The following is a 27,841-nucleotide window of genomic DNA, read 5'->3' as shown; positions in this document are numbered from 1 at the left end:
TCTATCTCTATGGGTAGCAGTAGGCAGCAGCAATGAGGCTTTTTCTGGGAAACACAGCCTCCCTCTGGTTAAAGATGTGACCAACATCCTGTCACTCTCTCACACTACTATAGCTCCCATTGGTTTGACAGACATAGGGGCTTGGTTTCCCTAAAAAGCATGTTCAATGGAGACATGTTTCATTCCAGGACTAGGCTTAATCTGTGTCCGGGAAACCGGCCCAAAGACACATAACCTCAGAGAGCCTGTGACAGACAACAGTCTGTCTCTATTCAGTGTCATAAGATAGTGGGCTGGTGCCATCATAGGTTTGGGTTCTGGTTACAGTCAAACAGGTAGACATATAAACTCCCGGAAACCCTTCACTCACTTCCAGAATCCTGAGACATCAAAGCTTTGATTTCACACATAAAATAACTAACAAATGCAATGCATAGCCACGACACAGTCAATGCACAATCAAATAAAGAATGAATAATACTTTATAAAATAATAATTTAAAATTACAAAAAAGTGGGAATGGAAACATCTGGGGCAGACGAGGTGAATCTCAATAGTCTAAAACAGATTCCTCTCCTTGTCTCCTCTGCTTCAACACAAGGTGTAAACAATATGGCAATTGTTCACCTCTCCACTCCTTAGATCAGTGCAGATGGAGGAAAGGAGACAAGGAAAGGAAGCCACTTCAGAATATTGCCCAATGCCCATTTGGACTCCTCTGGGGCTGCCCAGACAGGTGCCACCTTGTGGTCATACTACCATTTGACACCCCAGGATCACAAGTGTCAAAGCAGCATTCTCATTTAACCCCAAAATGTATATACTCTTCTTTACAACATTTTTTCCCGCTTAATTTAAAAATGTTCTTCCTCAAACATTTGACAAATGAAACGATCATCACTAGTAATAAATACACTGATACTGATGGGTGGAGATGGAGAACTATGTCGTCACTTCCTCTTCCTCATCAGCGAGGTGTGCACGTGTAACACGACAAGAGACACACCAGACAGAAGACGAGGAGAATCATTGTGCCTCGGTCTCCACCATCGATTTCACACAGACAGGATATTTGGCTGACGAAACCGGCTCATAATTTGTTTGTTTTGAGAGGACATGGTGACACATCACGTAGAGTACTGCCGACGGTACGAGAGCTTGGGAGGAGTCACACGCCATGTCCTCGGAGCTGAGGGAATAACAGCATGACAGACCGAGAGGAATGTCTAGCCATAACAAGAGAAGCAAGGATCAAACAGAGGTGCCTGGGAAGGGTGAGAGGTTGGGTGAGAGGTTGGGAGACTGGGTGAGAGGTTGGGTGAGAGGTTGAGGGACTGGGTGAGAGACTGGATGAGAGGTTGGGTGAGAGGTTGAAGGACTGGGTGAGAGACTGGATAAGAGGTTGGGTGAGAAGTTGAGGGACTGGGTGAGAGACTGGATGAGAGGTTGGGAGACTGGATGAGAGGTTGGGTGAGAGGTTGGGTGAGAGGTTGGGAGACTGGGTGAGAGGTTGGGTGAGAGGTTGGGAGACTGGGTGAGAGGTTGGGTGAGAGGTTGGGAGACTGGGTGAGAGGTTGGGTGAGAGGTTGGGAGACTGGATGAGAGGTTGGGAGACTGGGTGAGAGGTTGGGTGAGAGGTTGGGAGACTGGATGAGAGGTTGGGTGAGAGGTTGAAGGACTGGGTGAGAGACTGGATGAGAGGTTGGGGGACTGGGTGAAAGACTGGATGAGAGGTTGGGTGAGAGGTTGAAGGACTGGGTGAGAGACTGGATGAGAGGTTGGGTGAGAAGTTGAGGGACTGGGTGAGAGACTGGATGAGAGGATGGGTGAGAGTTTGGGTGAGAGGTTGGGAGACTGGATGAGAGGTTGGGTGAGAGGTTGGGAGACTGGATGAGAGGTTGGGTGAGAGGTTGGGAGACTGGGTGAGAGGTTGGGTGAGAGGTTGGGAGACTGGATGAGAGGTTGGGTGAGAGGTTGGGAGACTGGGTGAGAGGTTGGGAGACATGCCTAACAGGAGTGATCATGGGTTAGGGTACAACAGAATTGGGGTGCTGAATAAAAGTGAATGGGGAAATGTGGGTTCATACCTGATGATAGGGACAGAGGACAGACAAGGGAGCGATAGGAGAGTGAGGGAGTAGGGTATTATGGGACAGTAGGGAGTGAAGGGTTAGGGTAGGGGGTGATGGGTTAGAGTAGGGTGCTATGGGACAGTAGGGAGTGAAGGGTTAGGGTAGGGGGTGATGGGTTAGTGTAGGGTGCTATGGGATAGTAGGGAGTGAAGGGTTAGGGTAGGGGGTGATGGGTTAGAGTAGGGTGCTATGGGACAGTAGGGAGTGAAGGGTTAGGGTAGGGGGTGATGGGTTAGAGTAGGGTGCTATGGGACAGTAGGGAGTGAAGGGTTAGGGTAGGGGGTGATGGGTTAGAGTAGGGTGCTATGGGACAGTAGGGAGTGAAGGGTTAGGGTAGGGGGTGATGGGTTAGAGTAGGGTGCTATGGGACAGTAGGGAGTGAAGGGTTAGGGTAGGGGGTGATGGGTTAGAGTAGGGTGCTATGGGACAGTAGGGAGTGAAGGGTTAGGGTAGGGGGTGATGGGTTAGCATAGGGTGCTATGGGATAGTAGGGGGTGAAGGGTTAGGGTAGGGGGTGAAGGGTTAGGGTAGGGGGTGATGGGGACAGGGTCTGTGAATCTGAGATGGTAAACTCACAGTAAAGGCACAGTACTCTGTGTTGATCATTCATGCTGCTGACAAGATGAAACAAGAAAGTAGAACAAACAACAATAACGAAAATAAGCATATTTTCTCTCCCTTCCTCTCCTCTTCCCCCTTCGAGCAAGGACCATCTTCAGATCAGGTCTCTCCAACCCTGTTCCTGGAGAGCTACCCTCCTGTAGGTTTTCATTCCAACCCCAGTTTTAACTGACCTGATTCAGCTTATCAATTATTAGAATCAGGTGCGCTAGATTATGGTTGGAGTGAAAACCTACAAGACGGTAACTCTCCAGGAACAAGGTTGGAGAGGCCTGGTTTAGATCGTTTGGCTTGCTGCACCAGAGTCAGAGTCTCCTTCTGTCTGTAGCACCACAGTATTATCCTCAACAGAGACAGAGGAGGTTAGTGCTTTTCCCTTCAGCGCGCTCTTCGGCAAGCTTTAAAATGTCTACTATGCCATACAAGACGAAGCCAATCCATTGGGCCCAACCTGCACAATGTTGACACAGACAAAAAATAAACGAATTTACCCAGAATCAGAACATTCAGAATCTGAATCTTCTACCCAGAATCAGAACATTCTGAAGCAGGTTTGAAACTGTAAGAGTCATTGGTGCTCCAGCAGCTGGGAGTTGGTCTGTAGATTCTATAGTTGAAGACTAGGAGGAGCACCCCTAGTGGGTGGGGTCAGGAGAAAGCCGAGCACAATTGTGGATATAGAAAAACATTAGAATTTGAATTGGCATATTATCAGGAACTTGAACATACAATCATCCTTTTGTTTTAAAATGTGTAAAGACTATTCTACAAATTAAATATATTTGGTATAATGCAGACATTTAAATATATTAGAGAGCTTCTTCACAGCTGTACATTGCACTGCCACTGCTGGAGCCCTATTGCACTTAAATCCATCAGTTTCAGATTAGCTGTATGTCTAACATGGATGGGCCGAGTCAACACCACTAAAACCAAATCGGCCATTTTGTGTCACAACAGAAGCCACTGGTCACTGATTGGGCAGTGTGCAGGTTGGGCCTATGAGGGAGTGACCTCAACATGAGACGGACAAACCGACAGGACTGTTTCCTTCATTCAATTGAAGTTCTTTCATTGTGTCAAGTTCCTCTAGCTAGGACTCTTACATTTGGAGTAAGTTACTATGTTTTTGCATTCTGGACATGCCACACGCCCCTCTCAGCCAGCGAGCTATGTCCTTCCAGCGAGCGTTCCTATAGCTCCAGGTCAGGTCAAGGTCAAGCTCCGGGGGGAGGTGCCTTTAGAGATCAAAGGTCACGCTAGGTCTATGGTGTCAGATTGGCTTGTCATGTGACCTGGACGAGCCAGATGCCCCTCACTGAGGTAACGAGGGGTGTGGGCTTAGAGAGAGCAGAGAGGTGGGTTGTAAGAGTTAGGAGTTTTTCTGGGGGAGGGAGAGTGACTTCAGGAATAGGGTGTGTGTGTGTGGGGGTGGATGGGGTGATATTTCTTTTGGGGGGGGGGCAAGAGTGATCAGATCTCACAGTTACAGTTTCTGCTTCCCTGAGATGATGCTGCTGTAGAGCTCCTGATGCAGCTCCACATAGCGCCCCCTAGTGGGGTCCAGGAAGTACAGTTTGTCTGATACCATGCTGGGGTCAAAACCGTCCCGTCGCATGTCTGTCTTCTGGAACTTATAGGTGCCTGGAGGAGGAGCAAGAGGGGAGAAGAGAGAGAGGGATGAGGGAGGGGTGAGAGCGAGAGAGAGAGAGAGAGAGAGGGAAAAGAGGGATGTATCTGAGACTGGGCTACTTTGGGGCTCATATTCAAATAGTCATAGAGGGTTGAATTAGAGACTCAAGTAGAACAGCTGATACAGGATCAGTTTTGTATTTTTCGATCAATATGAATAAGATTATATGGACAGAAGGGACCTGATCCTAGATCCACAGTCCTACTTCATCACTTCTTGAGTACAGTCCCTGACCTCCCCCTGAGGAGGATACAATATACACTGAGTGTACAAAACATTAGGAACACCTGTTCTTTCCATGACAAACTGACCAGGTGAATCCAGGTGAAAGCGATGATCCCTTATTATTTATTTATAGATTCTTTGTATTTTTTTTACCCCCAATTTAACTCCTTCGAAACACGACCCTGCCAAGCCGCACTGCTTCTTGACACACTGCTCACTTAACCCGGAAGCCAGCCGCACCAATGTGTCGGAGGAAACACCGTACAACTGGCGGCACCCGGCCCGCCACAGGAGTCACTAGAGTGCGATGAGACAAGGACATCCCGGCCGGCCAAACCCTCCCCTGACCCGAACGACCCTGGGCCAAACCCTCCCCTAACCCGGACAATGCTGGGTCAAACCCTCCCCTAACCCGGACAATGCTGGGCCAATTATGCACCGCCTCATGGGTCTCCCGGTCGCGGCACAGCCTGGGATCGAACCCGGGTCTGTAGTGACGCCTCTAGCACGGTGACTGCTGCACCACTTGGGAGGCCCCCTATGATCCCTTATTGATGTCACTTGTTAAATCCACTTAAAATCAGTGTAGATGAAGGGGAGGAGATGGGTTAAAGAATGAGACATGGATTGTGTATGTGTGCCACTGAGGGTGAATGGGCAAGACAAATTATTTAAGTGCCTTTTAACGGGGTATGGTAGTAGGTACCAGGCGCACTGGTTTGTGTCAAGAACTACAACGCTGCTGGGTTTTTCATGTTCAACAGTTTCCAACTTGACAACTGGGAGAAGCATTGGAGTCAACATGGGCCGGCATCCCTGTGGAACGCTTTCGACACCTTGTAGAGTCCATGCCCTGACAAATTGAGGCTCTTCTGAGAGCAAAAGAGGGGGGTGCAACTCAATATTAGGAAGGTGTTCATAATGTTTTGTACACTCAGTGTATAACGTAAGTAACAGATACTGTATAATGTATACATGTCCAACTGCACCCACCTGTCTTGTTGACCTCTTTGAGGAAGCGTAGGAAGACAGGTCGTGCGTAGGGTGGCAGAGCTTTCTCCAGATCCTTCCCAAACTTCTCCAGGTCTGTAGATCTCTCTGGATCTGCTACGGCGGCCATCCCAGCCTTCCCCTCAGCGCCTGAGACATGCAAAGGAAACATTTATGATTGTATAAAGCACTCAGCCTGCTACAGGGGTCTGAGTTAAAAAGTCACAGTCCCCTCTGCCCCGGACACACGCATCAGAAAACATTGTGATTTCAGAAAGTCACCTTGACTTTTTCCACATTTAGTTTTTAAAATTTATTTCACCTTTATTTAACCAGGTAGGCCAGCTGAGAACAAGTTCTCATTTACAACTGCGACCTGGCCAAGATAAAGCAAAACATCAAAAACAACAGTTACACATGGGACGTAAGATGTTGGTATACTCCCCTCAGTGCCTGATGCACCAGAAAACACGTTTTTATCACTGACAATTAATTGATGGTAACAGGCATCTGCATCTACATTCATCAAGTAGTTCACAACTACTGTAAGAATCAAGGAGACAGTTGGAATTGCCATGAAAACATGCTGTAGTGATGACGTCATGGGCCACACAGCCCAAACCCGGTTTACTGCTGCTCAGTGCTCTTCACATTACGACCAGTAGGCTACATGGTTAACAACATCCTTGAAATAGAAAGTGCAAAGCAAAGCACACACTCTTAATAAACCATTGAAATTCAGAGCACTATCCTACTGGTCACACAGGTTGAATCAACTTTGATTTCACGTCATTTCAATGAAGTTACGTTGAACCAACATAGAATAGACGTTGAATAGACATTGAATAGACATTGAATTGACTTCTGTGCCCAGTGGGATAGTTCTTCTTAGGCACTTCTCCTCCTTTCACCAAAACTGGGGATCTGGGGTGAGTTTCCCGTAAGCTTTGTAGCTAACAGGGTACTTTATTTATCTCGACCACGCCGTCCCACACCACTCGTAGAACAGCAAAGCGCTTCATTTGACGCATTTCGTTTGTTCACACAGAAGAAACATCAATTGTTACTCTCTCTTGGCTGTGTAGCTGAGTTGTCAACAGACAGAAATTAGGTGCCAGGTTAGCTAAGATCCTTTCTTTGGGGAAACTATGATACTCTGTGTATGAGAACTGTTGTACCCGTTTGGGCAGTGGGGAGTGGAAGCTGTTTGATTGGTTTTGGTGTCATGATAACAAAGACGATGTCCCCATTGTTATAAATTGAAAATCAATAGAGACAAGGGTGTAAAAAGAGCTGTGTGGTGGTCTGGAGTGGTTACTGTACCTGGCACCTCCACTCCGTAGACTACCACGTCCTTCATGTCCAGCAGACGGCTCAGGGTTCCCTCCACCTCTGTGGTCGACACATTCTCTCCCTTCCAACGGAACGTGTCCCCTGTACGATCCTTAAAGTACATGTAACCGTACTGGTCCATGACTAGGACATCGCCTGGCGAGAGAAAGCAAACAGATCAGTAACAAAGCTGTGTGTTTGTATAAGTACATGTAACCATATTGGTCCATGAGGACCGACATTTTTATTTAGCCAGGACAGTCCACTCAGTAACAAATACCACTGTTTTCCAGACAGAGACTCATGAAATACAGTCAGCTTTGACTGGGCCAAGGTTCAACTCAGTAGTAGATCCCTCAACACCTCACTGTCAGAATGTGTGTGTGTGAGGGAGAGAAAGACAGACAGACTTTATTGATCTCTTTCAGTCTATAAAGTTAAATAGCTTCTCACCTGAGAGATAGGCAGTATCTCCCTTCTTGAAGACACTGTTAGCAGTCTTCTTGCTGTTGGCTCCTTCATTCACGTAGCCGTCAAACCTTCTCAGGGGGTCTTTCTGATTGATCCTGCCTACCAACTGGCCGGGCTCACCTAGAGAGCGAGAGAGATAGATAAACTTGGATTTTTTCACAAGGACATATACAGGATACTACCCTCCACAACATGACTTTCACTCCAAATCAAAACTCCAAACCTACAACATGATTTTGGACAAAATTACATGGAAGGATTCCGACTACCAAAGATTCTTATTCTCAAGGACTATACAGCAAATGCTCTTGCAAACCAACAACCAGCAAAAGAAGCACAACAGAAACCTGAAAACACCATCCAACCTGGAACTGAGTGACTAATGTTTAGTCTGAAGCTACTTTTAAAGCCAAGACATTACAAAAATATATTTTACTTTGAGCTCTCCCTGTCCTCTACCGTGCCCTGATTGTATTACTGCTGATGATATCTGGAAATGTGCATGTACACTTTGGCCCATCTACTGTTGCTAGCCCCAATTCTGACTTGTGCTCTGATATCAGTTTCACCGATTTCTGCTCTCGTAAAAAGCCTGGATTTTATGCACGTTAACACTACCAACTTATTACCTAAAATGGATAAATTGAAAGTGTGGGTTCACAGCTCCAATCTTGATGTGTAGGTCATTACTGAGGGTTAAGAAAGAGTGTTTTGAACACAACTTTTCTGGTTATGACCTTTTTCGGCAAGTCAGGTGCAGTGGAAATCTTTACCAAGAAACACATTCAGTGCTCGGTTGTCTCCACCAAGTCTGTCCCCAAACAATTTGAATAGCTGGTTTTAAGCATTAAACTTTCAAATAGCTCTTTGTTAACTGTTGCTGGGGTTCATTGTCCACCATCAGCACCGGCCTGTACCCTTCCTGCCCTAAGCTCTCTCCTGGCCCCTTACACCAAGTCTGAATTTGTTCTGCTAGGTGACCTAAACTGGGGATTTGCTTAAACCACCTGACCAAGTCCTAAAGGAATGGGACTCACTAAATCTCTCAGATTATTACCAATCCCACAAGGTATGACTGCAAACAACCATAAAAGGCAACTCTCCTTGATGTTATCCTCGCAATCCTGATAGGTATCAGTCTGGTGTTTTCTGTAATGACCTTAGTGATCACTGTTTTACAGCCTGTGTTCGTAATGGCTGCTTGGTCATAGACGCTTGCTAAAAAAACTTTCATGAGCAAACCTTCATGACCTGGTCTCTGTAAATTGGTATAGAATCAGCTTGATCTGCTCTGTCGAAGATGCTTGGACCTAAAGTTTAAAGGAAGCTTTAAGTGTGCCTCCCTAGGCACAACTAGGGGTGCATATTGGGGAGTCCTGCAGCTCTGTCACACGCTGGGTATGTACATAGTCAATGGTAGGCTTCGAGGGGACTCCTACAGTAGGTACAACTATAGCTCATCTCTTGGCTGTAGTACTTTATCACTGACCTCAACCCAGAGTCTCCGAGAGCATTCAGTCAGCCCACTGATGCCCCTATCACAGCTAAATCACAGTCTACTTGAAAAGAGCAATAATCAACCATGAGGCATCAAAGCCAAAAGTACTGAATAATATTAAGAAATGCTATAGATGGAAGGAAAGTAGTGTGGAAACCTACCAAAAAACAAGTAGGCAACAACTAATTGAATCGCTTCTAGACAACTTCCTGGACAAAACGTTTCACTGTGATAGTGAAGGTGTAAACTTGGCAGTAGAAAACCTAAACAGTATATTTGACATTTCAGCTTCTCTAACAAATCAAAAAATGTCAAGCAGAAAACCTAAGAAAAGGAACAATGACAACTGGTTTGATGAAGAATGCATTGGGGGGGAAAAACACACTAAACAAACAGTTATTTATCCAAAATGGAGATGTATGGATCAAACTCCTAACTTTTTGGCTCTAAAACAATGAACAAACAGCAAAAACATATACATGACCAGACTTCTAGAAACTACTGGATTCTCCAATTAGAATTGAATGAACTTCAGGACAAAATACAAACCCTCCAACACAAAAAGGCCTGTGGTGTTGATGGTATCCTAAATGAAATTATAAAATATAGACCACAAATTCCAATTGGCTATACTAAAACTCTTTAACATCATCCTTAGCTCTGGCATTTTCCACAATATTTGGAACCAAGGACTGATCACCCCAATCTGCAAAAGCGGAGACAAATTTGACCCCAATAACTACAGTGGGATATGCGTCAACAGCAGCCTTGGGAAAAATCCTCTGCATTTTCATTAACAGCAGACTCATACATTTCCTCAGTGAAAACAATGTACGGAACAAATGTCAAATTGGCTTTTTACCAAATTACCATACGACAGACCACATATGATGCAGTTTGCAAGTTGGGTTTCCAAGCTGCCTTGCAACTGAGCCCAGATGTGTGCATCTTCCAGCCATCTGGGGAGGGTCGAGATTTTTTGTGCCACCTTGGGTGGTTTGGCACGATGTGCGTGGTTTGGCACGATGTGCGTGGTTTGGCACGATGTGCGTGGTTTGGCACGATGTGCGTGGTCCACGATGTGCGTGGTTTGGCACGATGTGCGTGGTTTGGCACGATGTGCGTGGTTTGGCACAATGTGCGTGGTTTGGCACGATGTGCGTGGTTTGGCACGATGTGCGTGGTCCACGATGTGCATGCCAAGGATCGCTCTGACCATTCGGTCCGTGCAGCACTCTGCGCCACGCATGGCTCTTGTAATCTTGACATCCTTAATGTCATGCAATGTTATAATCCATCAGCCGCTTGTGCTTGGATCTTGGGCGCATCCATGTCATTTTGAACTTGTCTGAAGATGCTGTTGGTGATGGCGAGGCTATGCTCTGAGCATTTGCTCAGGAGTGGGAGCCCATGGTTCCCACTCCATCTTTAGAGGCGAAAGAAACGCACACCTATTTAGGCAAGGTGCTGGCTAGCGGAGTGGAACAACTATTTAGGCAAGGTGCTGGCTAGCAGAGTGGAACACCTATTTAGGCGAGGTGCTGGCTAGCGGAGTGGAACAACTATTTAGGCAAGGTGCTGGCTAGCAGAGTGGAACACCTATTTAGGCGAGGTGCTGGCTAGCGGAGTGGAACAACTATTTAGGCGAGGTGCTGGCTAGCGTAGTGGAACAACTATTTAGGCGAGGTGCTGGCTAGCGGAGTGGAACAACTATTTAGGCGAGGTGCTGGCTATTAAAATGACAGCACCTCGCCTAAAATGTATGCTGTTAAAATAGCATACAAAAAACATAAACGGGTAGCGTACAATCATAGATACAATTAGGCTACATAATTCTACAAACATTTACAATAGCAAAATCACAATAATCACAAGAATGGCTTCAGATCAAAGTCTACGTTGAGACCGAAGGGAGGAAGGGTCTTTAAATTATCCCTATTATTGAATCTCTTGATCCTCTCCCTGAGAATACTTTGTTAGTTACTTTTGATGTTGAGTCGATATACATAAATATTCCACACGAGGGCGGTATTGAAGCCATGGAACATTTTCTTCTGCAACGTGACCCTAATGAACTACCTTCCAGTGAATGTATTATAACATTGGCTGAAATAGTACTCACACACAACTACTTCATGTTTCTAAATGATTTCTTCCTTCAGACGAAGGGTACTGCTATGGGATCCCCCATGGCTCCTAACTATGCTCATTTGTATGTGGGTTACATGGAGAAACAGTCTAGAAACAGTTTTTTTTTTAAAGTGTCACACTCCATCTTTGTAAATCACTCTTTGTCCGTTAGTGCCATCTTTTCCCACAAGGGAAATAAGCTTTTAAGATTTATTTTGTTATCCTTGATTGTCTGGCGCCCTTATGTCTGTATAATTTTTTTATTTTTATAAAATCAATCAAAACCTAGCATTGAAGTCTCAAGAAATCATTAGTTGTCGGAGTAGAACTGCTCTTTCACATTGTCAGGGCTTGGTAATGTAGGTGCGTAGGCACTAATTATTGTGGCATGCCTGGTCTTGTTGAGAGGAATCCTGATTTTCACAAGGCTCATTTCTGCCAGAGGGTAAGTCATGCAGACGCCTGAGAACGTTGGTCTACCCCATGTATTCTGTCCTCATCGTTTGGTTTCCCTTTCCAGAAAAACCTATAGCCACCTACTGGTTCAGTGATGGTGCCATCGTCGGCTAACCTCGTTTCACTCAGAGCTGCTATGTCGATCTTCAATCTGCTCAGTTCCCTGGACAGCCAGGCTGTTTTTTTGATTAGGATCCCCATTAACTGTTGCAACAGCAGCAGCTACTCACCGCTTTGCGTCGTGCCTAAGAACAACCCTTAGCCGTGGTATATTGACCATATACCACACCCCCTTGTGCCTTATGGGTTAATTAACCCATAGGTGGGGTAGTGGTTGACAGGTGCCAGGGCGGGCCGGCACACCTCGTCTCTGGGGCCCACAACTGCTTCGAGATCTCCTGTAGTTTAGCCTGGGGTCTCTTGATACATGTTTCTTAGGGCCCCCAAAGACTAGGCCCGGCTCTGACTGCATGTGTGGGTACGGATGTGGGTAGGGATGTGGGTACGGATGTGGGTAGGGATGTGGGTACGGATGTGGGTAGGGGGTGGGTAGGGATGTGGGTAGGGATGTGGGTACGGATGTGGGTAGGGATGTGGGTACGGATGTGGGTAGGGATGTGGGTACGGATGTGGGTAGGGATGTGGGTACGGATGTGGGTAGGGATGTGGGTAGGGGGGTGGGTAGGGATATGGGTAGGGATGTGGGTACGGATATGGGTACGGATGTGGGTACGGATGTGGGTAGGGATGTGGGTACGGATGTGGGTAGGGATGTGGGTAGGGATGTGGGTACGGATGTGGGTAGGGATGTGGGTAGGGATGTGGGTAGGGATGTGGGTACGGATGTGGGTAGGGTGGTGGGTAGGGATGTGGGTAGGGATGTGGGTAGGGATGTGGGTAGGGATGTGGGTACGCAGACCCACAAGAAACTGCGGACCCTCATGATGAGTTCAAAGTTGCTATATCAGGCTTGCAGAGCATCAGGCTTGCACTGCATTCAGAATGTCAGGGTTAAGGTAGGGATACTAAAACTAACCAGGTCTGAGAGAGTATTCTATATGTATGCTATACTAAAACTAACCAGGCCTGAGAGAGTATTCTATATGTATGCTATGCTAAAACTAACCAGGCCTGAGAGAGTATTCTATATGTATGCTATACTAAAACTAACCAGGCCTGAGAGAGTATTCTATAGGTATGCTATACTAAAACTAACCAGGCCTGAGAGAGTATTCTATATGTATGCTATGCTAAAACTAACCAGGCCTGAGAGAGTATTCTATATGTATGCTATACTAAAACTAACCAGGCCTGAGAGAGTATTCTATAGGTATGCTATACTAAAACTAACCAGGCCTGAGAGAGTATTCTATAGGTATGCTATACTAAAACTAACCAGGCCTGAGAGAGTATTCTATAGGTATGCTATACTAAAACTAACCAGGCCTGAGAGAGTATTCTATAGGTATGCTATACTAAAACTAACCAGGCCTGAGAGAGTATTCTATAGGTATGCTATACTAAAACTAACCAGGTCTGAGAGAGTATTCTATAGGTATGCTATACTAAAACTAACCAGGCCTGAGAGAGTATTCTATATGTATGCTATACTAAAACTAACCAGGCCTGAGAGAGTATTCTATATGTATGCTATGCTAAAACTAACCAGGCCTGAGAGAGTATTCTATATGTATGCTATACTAAAACTAACCAGGTCTGAGAGAGCATTCTATATGTATGCTATACTAAAACTAACCAGGCCTGAGAGAGTATTCTATATGTATGCTATGCTAAAACTAACCAGGCCTGAGAGAGTATTCTATATGTATGCTATACTAAAACTAACCAGGCCTGAGAGAGTATTCTATAGGTATGCTATACTAAAACTAACCAGGCCTGAGAGAGTATTCTATAGGTATGCTATACTAAAACTAACCAGGCCTGAGAGAGTATTCTATAGGTATGCTATACTAAAACTAACCAGGCCTGAGAGAGTATTCTATAGGTATGCTATACTAAAACTAACCAGGCCTGAGAGAGTATTCTATAGGTATGCTATACTAAAACTAACCAGGTCTGAGAGAGTATTCTATAGGTATGCTATACTAAAACTAACCAGGCCTGAGAGTATTCTATAGGTATGGTATACTAAAACTAACCAGGTCTGAGAGAGTATTCTATAGGTATGCTATACTAAAACTAACCAGGTCTGAGAGAGTATTCTATAGGTATGCTATACTAAAACTAACCAGGCCTGAGAGAGTATTCTATAGGTATGCTATACTAAAACTAACCAGGCATGAGAGAGTATTCTATAGGTATGCTATACTAAAACTAACCAGGCCTGAGAGAGTATTCTATAGGTATGCTATACTAAAACTAACCAGGCCTGAGAGAGTATTCTATAGGTATGCTAAACTAAAACTAACCAGGTCTGAGAGAGTATTCTATAGGTATGCTATACTAAAACTAACCAGGCCTGAGAGAGTATTCTATAGGTATGCTATACTAAAACTAACCAGGCCTGAGAGAGTATTCTATAGGTATGCTATACTACAACTAACCAGGCCTGAGAGAGTATTCTATAGGTATGCTATACTAAAACTAACCAGGTCTGAGAGAGTATTCTATAGGTATGCTATACTAAAACTAACCAGGCCTGAGAGAGTATTCTATAGGTATGCTATACTAAAACTAACCAGGCCTGAGAGAGTATTCTATAGGTATGCTATACTAAAACTAACCAGGCCTGAGAGAGTATTCTATAGGTATGCTATACTAAAACTAACCAGGCCTGAGAGAGTATTCTATAGGTATGCTATACTACAACTAACCAGGCCTGAGAGAGTATTCTATAGGTATGCTATACTAAAACTAACCAGGTCTGAGAGAGTATTCTATGGGTATGCTATACTAAAACTAACCAGGCCTGAGAGAGTATTCTATAGGTATGCTATACTAAAACTAACCAGGTCTGAGAGAGTATTCTATAGGTATGCTATACTACAACTAACCAGGCCTGAGAGAGTATTCTATAGGTATGCTATACTAAAACTAACCAGGTCTGAGAGAGTATTCTATAGGTATGCTATACTAAAACTAACCAGGCCTGAGAGAGTATTCTATAGGTATGCTATACTAAAACTAACCAGGCCTGAGAGAGTATTCTATAGGTATGCTATACTAAAACTAACCAGGCCTGAGAGAGTATTCTATAGGTATGCTATACTACAACTAACCAGGCCTGAGAGAGTATTCTATAGGTATGCTATACTAAAACTAACCAGGCCTGAGAGAGTAATACTATAGATATGCTATACTAAAACTAACCAGGTCTGAGAGAGTAATACTATAGATATGCTATACTAAAACTAACCAGGTCTGAGAGAGTATTCTATAGGTATGCTATACTACAACTAACCAGGCCTGAGAGAGTATTCTATAGGTATGCTATACTAAAACTAACCAGGCCTGAGAGAGTAATACTATAGATATGCTATACTAAAACTAACCAGGTCTGAGAGAGTAATACTATAGATATGCTATACTAAAACTAACCAGGCCTGAGAGAGTATTCTATAGATATGCTATACTAAAACTAACCAGGCCTGAGAGAGTAATACTATAGCTATACTAGTAGTGACGTACCAGGCCCACAGGGGATGCAGACGCCATCGGGGCCTCTGATTAGCTCCATGGTCTCCTCATCTACCTTCACCAGTCTGATGGGGTAGATGAAGGGGAGGATCTGGCTGTTGAAGCCACATGCTCCTGTCTGTAACAGAGACAATACCATACTGTTATGGTCAACCCATCTAAAACCACTGAAACTCTGTTCAGCAACTGCTACACACATAGCTATGATACAGCAAAACAATGGGAGAATGGAGACAGACAGCATGCAGTCCAAATTCAATACAAAGTGACAGAGTGCCATCACTGACCACTAATACCCTCATTTTTACTTTGCGGATGAAATACCATAAGTGTTTTTATGTGCTTTGAGATGTGAAGTGAAAGCCATAATAAAGATCAACACTACACAGACGATGTTAATTCCCTGGGACCACACACTATAGAAAAAGCCGGCCCTCAGAGCCAAAATGTCTGCCAATACCATAAAATAAACTATGAGAGCGTCCTCATTTGCTTTCAGCTCGTTGCTGTGAGATCCAAAATGTCCTCCTAGGGCCTCACCATGTTGTCGAAGTTTCCCAGGCTACAGTTGCACTCTGTGGCTCCGTAGAACTCTGCTATCTGTGGCACGTTGAAGCGAGAGGTGAACTCCTCCCAGATGGACTGGCGCAGGCCGTTACCGAGCGCCATACGGACCTTGTGTTTACCCTCTATGTCCTTTACCGGCTGGTTCAACAGGTACCGGCAGATCTCCCCGATGTACTGGACAATCTGGGGATCAGAGACAAACAGTCAGTCAGTCACCAGCACAATGAGACGAGGGCGTATAAGTGAGGAACCCACACCAATCTACAGATCTAACTATTATATTATTATTCCCCAAATCTTTGGGTACTTCTGTAGAACAACACAGTCTTATAATGCTGTCTACCCACATGACTTCATGTTTAACTACATTATACTGCTTTGACCACCTGAACAGATTTCCCCGTAAACCCTAATGGTAAACCCTAATGGTTAACCCTAATGGTAAACCCCTAATGCTAAACCCTAATGGTAAACCCTAATGGTAAACCCTAATGCTAAACCCTAATGCTAAACCCTAATGGTAAACCCTAATGCTAAACCCTAATGCTAAACCCTAATGCTAAACCCTAATGCTAAACACTAATGCTAAACACTAATGGTAAACCCTAATGCTAAATCCTAATGCTAAACCCTAATGCTAAACCCTAATGCTAAACCCTAATGCTAAACCCTAATGCTAAATCCTAATGCTAAACCCTAATGGTAAACCCTAATGCTAAACCCTAATGCTAAATCCTAATGGTAAACCCTAAAGCTAAACCCTAATGGTAAACCCTAATGCTAAACCCTAATGGTAAACCCTAATGCTAAACCCTAATGCTAAACCCTAATGGTAAACCCTAATGCTAAATCCTAATGGTAAACCCTAATGGTAAACCCTAATGGTAAACCCTAATATCCTTCAGCTATCGCTGTAGATAAACATCAACACAGTTGAACAGAGCAGTAACCCAAAACATGCATCTTCTCTCTACTGGTCTCCTATTCTGTAGATATGAGTCATACAGTCTCTGAGCTACTGGGAGTCAGCTAGCAGCGTGTCTCTGTCTCACCGTGCAGTTGTACTTGGCACAGTCGTCCCAGAACCGGGAGGCAGAGAACTTCTTCTTGATGACCACCGTCATGCCGTGGATCAGGCACTGCCCCACGCCGACAATGTTTCCTAGAGAAGACATGCACACGTGTTTCAGAAACAATTACAATGGACACACACACACACACACACACACACACACACACACACACACACACACACACACACACACACACACACACACACACACACACACACACACACACACACACACACACACACACACACACACACACACACACACACACGTGTTACCTGCAGAGTGGTAGAGGGGTAGGCAATCGTACAACACATCATCAGGCGTCATACCGAAGCCGTAGTATACCAAGGCTGCCATGCGGTAGTACCTGTCAAACACAGGTGAGAGAAAGAGTGAATTAGAAGACAGGATAAGAGGGGAAAGAGAGAGGAAAGGAGGAGAAGAGTGAAAGAGAGAGCTCCAAAGAGCGAGAAAGAGCTCCAGAGAGCGAGAAAGCGAGCTCCAGAGAGAGAGCGAGCTCCAGAGAGCGAGCTCCAGAGAGAGAGAGCGAGAGCTCCAGAGAGAGCTCCAGAGAGAGAGAGAGAGCTCCAGAGAGAGAGCTCCAGAGAGCTCCAGAGAGCGAGGGCGAGAGCTCCAGAGAGAGAGAGAGAGCGAGAGAGCGAGAGCTCCAGAGAGAGAGAGCGCGCTCCAGGGAGAGAGAGAGCGCTCCAGGGAGAGAGAGAGCGAGCGCATGATCCACAGAGCGAGAGCGAGCTCCACAGAGCGCGAGAGAGAGCGAGCTCCACAGAGAGAACTCCAGAAAGAGAGCGAGCGAGCTCCAGAAAGAGACAGAGAGAGAGCGAGTGAGCTCCAGAGAGCGAGCTCCACAGAGAGACAGAGAGAGAGCGAGCTCCACAGAGAGAGAGAGAGCTCCACAGAGCGAGAGAGAGCTCCACAGAGCGAGCTCCACAGAGAGCGAGAGAGCTCCACAGAGAGCTCCAGAGAGCGAGCTCCAGAAAGAGACAGAGAGGGAGAGCAAGTGAGCTCCAGAGAGCGAGTGAGCTCCAGAGAGCGAGCTCCACAGAGAGCGAGAGAGAGCTCCACAGAGAGACAGAGAGAGAGAGAGAGCGAGCTCCACAGAGAGCGAGAGAGCTCCACAGAGCGAGCTCCACAGAGAGAGCTCCACAGAGCGAGCTCCACAGAGAGCGAGAGAGCTCCACAGAGAGCGAGAGAGAGAGCTCCACAGAGAGAGCTCCACAGAGAGCGCGAGAGCGAGACACACACAGACAGAGAGAGAGACAGACAGACAGAGACAGAGAGAGAGAGAGAGAGAGAGATACACAGAGAGAGAGAGAGATACAGAACGAGAGAGAGAGATACAGAGAGAGAGAGAGAGATACAGAGAGAGAGAGATACAGAGAGATACAGAGAGATACAGAGAGATACAGAGAGAGAGAGATACAGAGAGAGATACAGAGAGAGAGAGAGATACAGAGAGAGAGAGATACAGAGAGAGAGAGAGAGAGATACAGAGAGAGATACAGAGAGAGAGAGATACAGAGAGAGAGAGATACAGAGAGAGAGAGATACAGAGAGAGAGAGATACAGAGAAATAGAGAGAGATACAGAGAGAGAGAGATTTAGAGAAATAGAGAGAGATACAGAGAGAGAGAGAGATACAGAGAGAGAGAGATACAGAGAGATACAGAGAGAGAGAGAGAGATACAGAGAGAGAGATACAGAGAGATACAGAGAGAGAGAGATACAGAGAGATACAGAGAGAGAGAGAGAGATACAGAGAGAGAGATACAGAGAGATACAGAGAGAGAGAAGAGAAATAGGAGGTCCAGAGTGCGTACCTGCTGTGCACCACGATGGCAGCTTTGGGCATCCCGGTGGTCCCAGATGTGTAGATGTAGAACAGACGATCTGGAAGACAGACATATGGGGAGAAATGAATAAAAACATACAACAGACACACAATAGAAAACAGTGGAGAAAGCAGTCAAACTAGGGGCTTGATTGATCTTGCCTGCCTAGCGCAATGGAATACTCCAGAAATTGCAAACACTGCACTTTAGACAGGTTCAATCAAGCACTAAAACGTTTTGGAAAGAAAAATACTATCCGAGTCCAGGTCTGGCTCCTTATAAACTGACTGAGTATGATTGGACAGACTGTTTGACTGACTGAGTATGATTGGACAGACTGTTTGACTGACTGAGTATGATTGGACAGATTGATTGACTGACCAGTGAAGCAGCGGTCTGGGCGGATGGGCAGGTGGGTCGGGGCGGCATCCAGTAGAGGCTCCAGGCACTCTGTCCCTGCAGGGACACGTTTGGGGTCCCAGTCCCCTGAACACAGCATCTGTACCGTCTTCCCCATGGAACTGTGGACCTCACACACCGCTGTAGGATAGAGGGAGGGAGGACAGGGAAGAGAGAGAGCAAGGGAGAGAAAGGGAGTGGGAGGTAGAGAGAGAAAGAAAGGGGGCGATAGGGAGAGAGAGATGGAGAGCGAGACAAGACAGGAAAGTGATCTTAAAGTTAATGTCACAGAAACAGAGAATCAAATAAATCCTTATACTGGTTTCCCAGACTCAGATTAAGCCTAGTCCGAGACTAAAAAGAATGTAGTCCAGCATTAGTCTAATTCTACAGTATGTCCAGGAATGGGCCTTTAGCATGTACAATTTCCTTAAATAAAGATTTACAGCCCCCTGTCCATCCCTCCATCCACTACCTCCCTCCATCCGTCACTCAAACAATCCCTCCAGCCACCTGTCACTCAGCCACTCCCTCCCTCCCGCCACTCCCTCCATCACCCATCCTCCCTCCATCACCCATCCTCCCTCCCTCCATCCCGCCACTCCCTCCATCCTGCCACTCCCTCCATCACCCATCCTCCCTCCATCACCCATCCTCCCTCCATCCTGCCACTCCCTCCATCACCCATCCTCCCTCCATCACCCATCCTCCCTCCATCACCCATCCTCCCTCCATCCCGCCACTCCCTCCATCACCCATCCTCCCTCCATCACCCATCCTCCCTCCATCCTGCCACTCCCTCCATCACCCATCCTCCCTCCATCACCCATCCTCCCTCCATTCCCTCCATCACCCATCCTCCCTCCATCCCGCCACTCCCTCCATCACCCATCCTCCCTCCATCACCCATCCTCCCTCCATCCCGCCACTCCCTCCATCACCCATCCTCCCTCCATCCTGCCACTCCCTCCATCACCCATCCTCCCTCCATCACCCATCCTCCCTCCATCACCCATCCTCCCTCCATCCCGCCACTCCCTCCATCCTGCCACTCCCTCCATCACCCATCCTCCCTCCATCCTGCCACTCCCTCCATCCTTCCACTAACTCCCCTGGTCCTCACCCTCGGTCAGCTCGCTGCCGAACACCACGGCCTTAGCGTTTGAGATGGTGACGCAATGCACCAGGGCCTCCAGCCGCAGGTTAAAGTTGATCAGAGCAGCCTCCACTCCTATCTTGGCCATGCCCAGCCAGAGGCCCACGTACTGGGACCGGTTCTCCATGAAGAGAGCCACCACATCCCCTTCCACAAAGCCTCTCTGGAGCAGCAGGTTGGCTACGCGGTTGGAGTACTCGTCCAGCTGCCGGAAGGACCACTTCTCGCCCGTGCCCTCGAAAATGAGCGCAGTCTTGTCCCCATGGCGACGCACCGTCTCGGCGAAGATCTTAGGGAGGGTGTTTCGTTCCTTCAGGTGACGATTGACGTTTGACTTCACCTTGAGGAGGACGCCTGCCGCACTGTGGAGGAGAGGGAGGTTAAAGTAGGGCTGAGAAACAACAACTCAGAGAACTAAGAGCCTAAAGAGAACGGGACGTTAATCTGAACGTAGAGACATGGTGGTAAACCAGCCGGACGTGCATGCCCTAATGAACACAACCCTGACGTTGTTTTGCATGGTTTTCCTGACGAAATAGCAGCTGGTGTGAAGTACACTGTGAGGAAGCAATAAACTACATTAAGCAATCTATGATGAAGCAATACATGTTTTGTTTCTGGGATCAAAGTTCAAATCCAGAAAAAGCTTCCAATTTACATTGAGAAACAAATACGCTGATAAAACTGTAGCATGTCATTTTATAACTGTGGCAATTCTTGAGCAAACAGACATTAATGTCCATTTAAAGACTCATTAGTGCAACAGCGGCTTTGAGTTGTAAAATATTGTAACACCAAGGTTTTTTTTCGCTCTCCAGGACAAAGTCTAAATAAGCAATAAAAACAGGTTAGGATACAGAGGACATTTTCAGAAAGCTATTACATGCCTCCTGCAAGTTCTTTTTCTGTATGATTTGAGTGGGAGTAGTACTCTTTGTATTTTACTGTATATAAAAGTTATACTCTTTGTATTATTTGTATTCATAAGCCATACAGGTCCATCAAGGTTTGGGGTTGTCCCTCTGAACAGGCAGGTTTAACCGAAACCATTCCTTTGGGGTGAGTCACTCAAGGGGTACGAGGCGTCTCTCCAACCAGTGACTACTTCCTCTTAAGTTTTATTACTAAACTGTACAGTAGGGTAAAGGGAAACAGAGGCCCTCACATGAGTCTCACAATAACGGCCAGTCACCACCATTACTCTTTTAACACTATCGTGAGGATCCAAACTGTACTGTGGTGGCTCAAATATTTTATTTATTTATTATTATTTTTATTTTACCCCCTTTTTCTCCCCAATTTCATGGTATCCAATTGGTAGAAGTTACTGTCTTGTCTCATCGCTACAACTCCTGTACGGACTCGGGAGGGGCGAAGGTCGAGAGTCATGCGTCCTCCGAAACACAACCCAACCAAGCCGCACTGCTTCTTGACACAATGCACATCCAACCCGGAAGCCAGCTGTACCGATGTGTTGGAGGAAACACTGTACACCTGGAGATCGTGTCAGCGTGCACTGCACCCGGCCCGCCACAGGAGTCGCTAGTGCGCGATGAGACAAGGATATCCCTGCCGGCCAAACCCTCCCTAACCCGGACGACGCTGGGCCAATTGTGCGCCGCCCCATGGGCCTCCCGGTCGCGGCCGGCTGTGATACAGCCTGGATTCAAACCAGGGACTGTAGTGACACCTCTTGCATTGAGATGCAGTGTCTGAGACCTCTGCGGCACTCGGTCTAAGACATGATACGGTTTATTCCTTTAGGGACAAACGTGTCGGCCACACGGGTTTCATCAGTGTCGTAGATGAATCACATAATAAACCAACCTATAAAGTTATTTATTTATTATGTGATTGATCTATGACACAGATGAAACCCGAGTGGGGACACGTTTGTCCATAATGGAATAAACCGTATCATTTATTATTGCTTGAATGTGCAACTACTTGCACACTCATCTTCTGCACATCTATCACTCCAGTGTTTAATTGCTAAATTGTAATTATTTCGCCACTATGGCCTATTTATTGCCTTACCTCCCTAATCTTACTACATTTGCACACACTGTATATAGACTTTTCTATTGTGTTATTGACTGTACGGTTGTTTATCCCATGTGTGTTGTTTGTGTCGCACTGCTTTGATTTATCTTGTCCAGGTCGCAGTTGTAAATGAGAACTTGTTCTCAACTGGCCTACCTGGTTAAATAAAGGTGAAATAATATATATTTTTTAATTGAAAGTGAGATAGGACATTACTTTACTTCTCTGAATAATCAGGTCGACGCACCACAAACTTCACTCCAAGTAAGGGCTTTTCTTGTATTGTGGTAACAACTGATTCCCCTTCCCCAATCCAGACACTTCAGAACATTGAAGAGTTACTACACCAATCCAGACTTTCGGATCAGAACATTGAAGCGTTACTTGGGTGCAAGGGGAAGTACCTGTCACCATGGTGAACAGATCACAACACTAGCTAGCTTTGAATGTGAACTCGTAACACAAAGAAACCTCAGCACCTGTCTCTCTCATCTGTCTGCTTTGTCTTTGCTCTCTCCGCCACGTTTAGTCTCGTTTGTCCTTGAACATTCCTCCATACATGACTAACTCAACATTCCCTTCTGTAACACACGTGAGTGTTTGTCTTCTCTGTGGCACATTCCTCCTTGTCTTACAGGAATGTGCTGCTTTTCTTGTTGTAGACAATGAAACTCCTATAGTCTTAACTTAAAGTCCTATTAAAGTCCTATTCTAGTCCTAACCATGGTGAAGGTATCTGTTGTCTAAATGTATTGGTTGTTTAACGCCATTAAAACCCGAGGAGCACTGACGCACCTGTTTCTGTAAACGTGCTTCTGACTTGCAGACAGGTGTAGACAGGTCCACACTGACACACACCCAACATCCCACACTATACGTCCACTCACTGTAAATCTCTGCTGATGGTTTTGGCGAAAATGAGTAGGAACTTCCAGCCTCCAGAGCCCAGGTAGAAGATGAGGATGGAGGGGAGAACCTGGAACCAGGGCAGGCCCACCAAGAGACGGAGCAGGAAGAGGAGGACGGTGCAGCAAGCCAGGCGCATCATCCTTGAGAGAAAGGAAAACAAGTCATCGTTAATGTCATCATGTTACATCCATTTTCTAGACTGAGAATAACAAGAGTCTCGATCAATGGTTCCATATTTCTGAAAAAGAGTTAGTCAATTTGGCTTTTGCAAAGGACACCTTGCTTCCTTGTTTCCATCCCACGAAACAAACGTTTAACAAGCTGTTCTAAAGCTTGAAAAACTATCATTATAAATGACAAAACATGTTCACTTTTTTTTCTCTCTCTTCTGTTCTAGCACAGAGGTTGCACTCACTGTGAACCTGTGGTGTGTGGTGTGTGGTCTTCTCTACTTCCTTAGTTGAAAGCACTTGTAGTGCTCTCTGGATAGGAGTGCTTACTGAATTACTAGCTAATATATAAAATATACCCTTACAATAGGTCTACAGCCTACAGTCTGACCTTTTGCACTGGATGAGTGTCACCACCAGGTATGGTAATTCATTTAACCTCTTACTGCAGTGGGCTAAATCAGGGCCAAACAGAGTGATTCTTGGTAGTCTTAAACAAATCTACTTTGAAACAAAAGTATCCACCTCACACACATTGTTATGGGCTTAAAAAAAGACACTTGTACCATGTCAGATATATAGTTTAAATGTATTCCATTTTGAGTTTCCATGCCAATAATACACTTTATAGACATCACAGAAGACTGAAATATAACAAAACTGTTTGACATAGAAAGACAGGATTTTCATTAAAAAAGTAATTATGAAAAATATGAATAACTTTCCACCCAAGAGGCCAAAGAGGGTGCTATTGGTCATTGACTGCAGGAAAGGGCTACAGAGGGTGACCAAAAACAACCTCTGCTACCTTCAAGCCTTTCCTGAGCAGGAATCACATCTAGTTGTAGATCACTTCAGTTCATCCAGGGTTTTCTCCATCAGGGGAGAGGGGCCTCACTTTCTCTGTTCTAAATCCCTACAGTGGTTCCCTCTTTATCCCCCTCCCCTTTAAAAGGTGTTCCTATTTATTTATCACTTCCAGATTTAGACCACTACATGCAATTATGGATAGGCCCTATGCTTGTCTGTCTCTGCAAGGTCCAGTTTGTGACTGTTCTGACCAAAGAAGTCTTCCTGGCCAGGTACCAGGCCAGCACCACAGTCGATGTAAAAACTAGGCCAAAGGTACATTAGGTATATGTAGGTATCAAAGAATTATACAATTGGCTTTGGACCAATAGCGTCATGTCGGTATGCAGCACCGGAGAGAAATTTTGTTTATTATGGTTCTTGTCTGGACATCCTGTCCATTTACAGCACAAGCTTGGGCTCACAGATGACATTAAAATAGATGATTTACTGTCGGACACAGAGACTAGAGCCAGCACAGATCCAGAGGACACATGCGGTAACAATAGTTGGTACCTGTGTCAACAATAGCACATTATTTTTGTTTATGAGATATATATTTCCGTTATGAAGGGGGAGCAGAATTAGTTATGATCGCGTGCGTCAAAGTGCTCATCATCATGCGAAACGAGGGATATTACATGCTCTGTCTGGCCAACATGGCAATACATACATTTATAATGTAGCTAAGGCTATGGCCCTCAATAGAGGGTGAAACATTGCTGCGATTAAATAATATTACTATTTACTTGGCTATAAATCATCATCATCCAACATCAGAAAAAGGTGAATGTTTAATAACCTGATCTATAAACTATATGGTTTAACGCACCGTAGCGTTATAGAAGCAGCAGTACTGCGGTAGTGGCGAGAGAGGCGTGCTCCCTGCTGATGGGAAATACATCAAATAAAAAAGCTCGAGCCCATCACCAGCAGCTACGCCATGTGCGCGAGCCTACCAAATATAACCTAATCAGAACAGTTACATCTCCATTCGATCGTACGTACCCGTTGTCCATTTATGGTAAGATGATAAGTGGAGCGCAACGAACGGCACACTAGACTGGAGTGGTGGCTATCCTGTAGCCTCTAAATGTATTGTGTCAACGCTGCTGACTGTATCCCGTTTTCCGCCAACTGCACTCTTGGCACTGATCGCTGTATAACGTTAGGGTAGGCCTACATAACGGAAAATAAATGGTCCAACAGAATCAAACCTGGTCCATTCAAACACAGGCTTTCTTCCATATATACACTGGCAAGGTTGATAAAGGACAGTTGGGTGAAGCCTGAGCTATTCAGACTTCACTAGGCTAGGCTACTAAATAGGCTAATAATGGATCCGGAAACCCAGACCATTGAATGATATAGAAATTACAAGTGTTATGAGGCCTACCTTGTTTCACGTCCCCCACAAACACAGTAATGTGCGTATTACACCGGACGTGGAACTTGTTTTGTACAATTCCACCTTGATTGCTTTAGCAAAACCTTCCACCGCTCTGGCGTCTACTTGCACATTGACAGACACAGGGGTCTCCGATAACAGCGCATTGCCCCCCCTCCGACGTATTTATATCAAATTTGCCTGCCTCCTTGGTTCGACTTTGCCTCTATATAAATCATCCGTTCATTCCTATCGCCAGTACAATTTTTCCAGTTTCATTGTAGCAATAAACTAGCTCGCTACAGTAATTCGAATGACCTTATCATTTTTCTTAGTTGAGCCGTCCTCCGTATCCACCGGTATTATGTGTAAGCAGCGAAGAGTGACTAGCGCTAGGACCAATCAAATTACCCATAGTTTATAATTGCTTCCCATAGAGGTGGAGCTTGCTACAGCATAAATTTCACAATCAAGGAAATGTGGCCCTTCTTTCGACGAGTGAGTGCACGCCTCATTCCAGCTGGTTGTGACACCGACACGGGCCTGCTGCAGGACTGTGTGACGCGCATTAAACCCACATAGCTACAAATCCTATGCGTGGGGGAGATTTGCGTATACAGTCATACCACCACCACTCGAGGAGACGCTGGTGAACGTTGGAACTGTACCAGACCTGCGCATAACGGCAGTTCTATTCTTCCTATAATAAAACACTGGCCTCCACTAGAGCGCAACGACGCAGCATTGGCACAGTTTGGATGCTCGGATATGAACCGAGGTGCAGAGTTCAGAAAGGCATTATTTTTACACCATAACCACATACTTCTATTGCAGTACAGTAAGTCACTGCAGACAACTGAATCTTTAAAAAGACTGCTAAAATGATCACAGGGTAACATTTGATCATTACAGAAAGCCCTTTTTGACTAGTATTATACAATTCGTATTCAATGAGGGTGCCTAGCGGTTGCTTGCTATATCCTATTTCTACAGCATGACAACATGTACAGTATAAAAACCTGTCCAGGACAGTGCAGGGTCAGAGGACACTATTCTTTTCGAGAAATGCAGAAGATCAGATAACAAGAGAAGACACCAGTAGGCCTAGCCTACTAATAATTGAATCATCTGGGAGGTGCAGCAACACTTCTAACAGTCACTAAGTGCCCAAGACAACACGTTATCAGTGTTTTCCCACATAGATTACGGGAAACGCCTCATTCTCATTCGGTGACCTTCACAACTTCCTCCTACAATAGGAGCCAATGTGGCTGTGGCCTAGCATAGAGTAGACAACCTCTAAGGACACTGCACTCTCAGAAGAAAGGGTTCCTAAAGGGCTCTTCGACTGCCCCCACCGGATAAACTTTTTGGGTTCCATGTAGAACCCTCTATGGAAAAAAGTGTTCTACATGGAACCCAAAAGGGTTCTTTAAAGAGTTATCCTATGTGGACAGCCGAAGAACCCTTTTAAGTCCTAGATATCACCTTTTTACTAAGAGTGTGTAGATAGAGAAGAGGACATATCACTTTCTCTCTGTACACGCACCCATGACATAATTTGCAGACAAAAATAAAAGCATCTGATAATACAAATGTAGGAACATTTATATTGCAAAAGTATTATCTTTTTATTGGATTTTTTTACCTTCCAGAATAACTTAATTAGAAAATAACACATTTATACTGCAAAAGTATTATCTTTTTATTGTATTTTTCAACCTTCAAGAATAACTTAATTAGAAAATAACACATTTATACTCAAATTATGTTTTTATAAAGCTGTTTTATACTAAAATTGTTTTTTATGAAGCTGTTTTATACTAAAATTATGTGTTTTGTATTAGGCCTATGTTTATACTGGACCCATAAACTTGCGAGCGCTAAATTTGGAAACAGAGAAGAGCTTCATTTTCACCGGAACTTCAGAGGCAGGTTTTTATATTTACATACTAAATGTGGGCGTACCTAAACACAAAGGAATCAAATGCATAACCCTCTTATATCAGTGCCATGTAGGAGAGCAAGTTTAAAACAAAGATTCCTCCATTAAGTTCTCTTAATTCTGCGTAAACACTTCCTCCAGACACTGTCAGTCTGACATAAAGCAGGTGCGGTTGCTTTATACACATAACACTTACTCATTGAAGGGTTTTTCAGATTTTTTTTACTATTTGCTACATTGTAGAATAATAGTGAAGACATCAAAACTATGAAATAACACATATGTAAT

The 27,841-nt window shown here is 45.2% G+C and overlaps 1 protein-coding gene across 1 annotated transcript; it reads right to left on the bottom strand.

Annotated features, from left to right (window-relative positions):
* Positions 1-464: 464 nt before the first annotated feature.
* LOC139538300 (long-chain fatty acid transport protein 4-like) lies at positions 465-26,133 on the bottom strand. Its single transcript, XM_071340163.1, has 13 exons — positions 25,618-26,133; positions 23,181-23,342; positions 20,218-20,612; positions 19,077-19,235; positions 18,684-18,753; positions 17,121-17,212; positions 16,825-16,934; positions 15,746-15,955; positions 15,197-15,323; positions 7,447-7,584; positions 6,985-7,149; positions 5,665-5,811; positions 465-4,397 (listed from the first exon to the last, which is right to left on the bottom strand). The coding sequence occupies exons 2-13, from the start codon at positions 23,339-23,341 to the stop codon at positions 4,240-4,242; spliced, it is 1,932 nt and encodes a 643-aa protein (XP_071196264.1). The 5' UTR covers position 23,342; positions 25,618-26,133; the 3' UTR covers positions 465-4,239.
* Positions 26,134-27,841: the final 1,708 nt, after the last annotated feature.

The sequence above is a fragment of the Salvelinus alpinus genome, chromosome 1, assembly GCF_045679555.1.
Source record: "Salvelinus alpinus chromosome 1, SLU_Salpinus.1, whole genome shotgun sequence".
In the NCBI taxonomy this organism is placed as follows: domain Eukaryota; kingdom Metazoa; phylum Chordata; class Actinopteri; order Salmoniformes; family Salmonidae; genus Salvelinus; species Salvelinus alpinus.
This window is presented reverse-complemented; position numbering and strand designations above follow the sequence as displayed.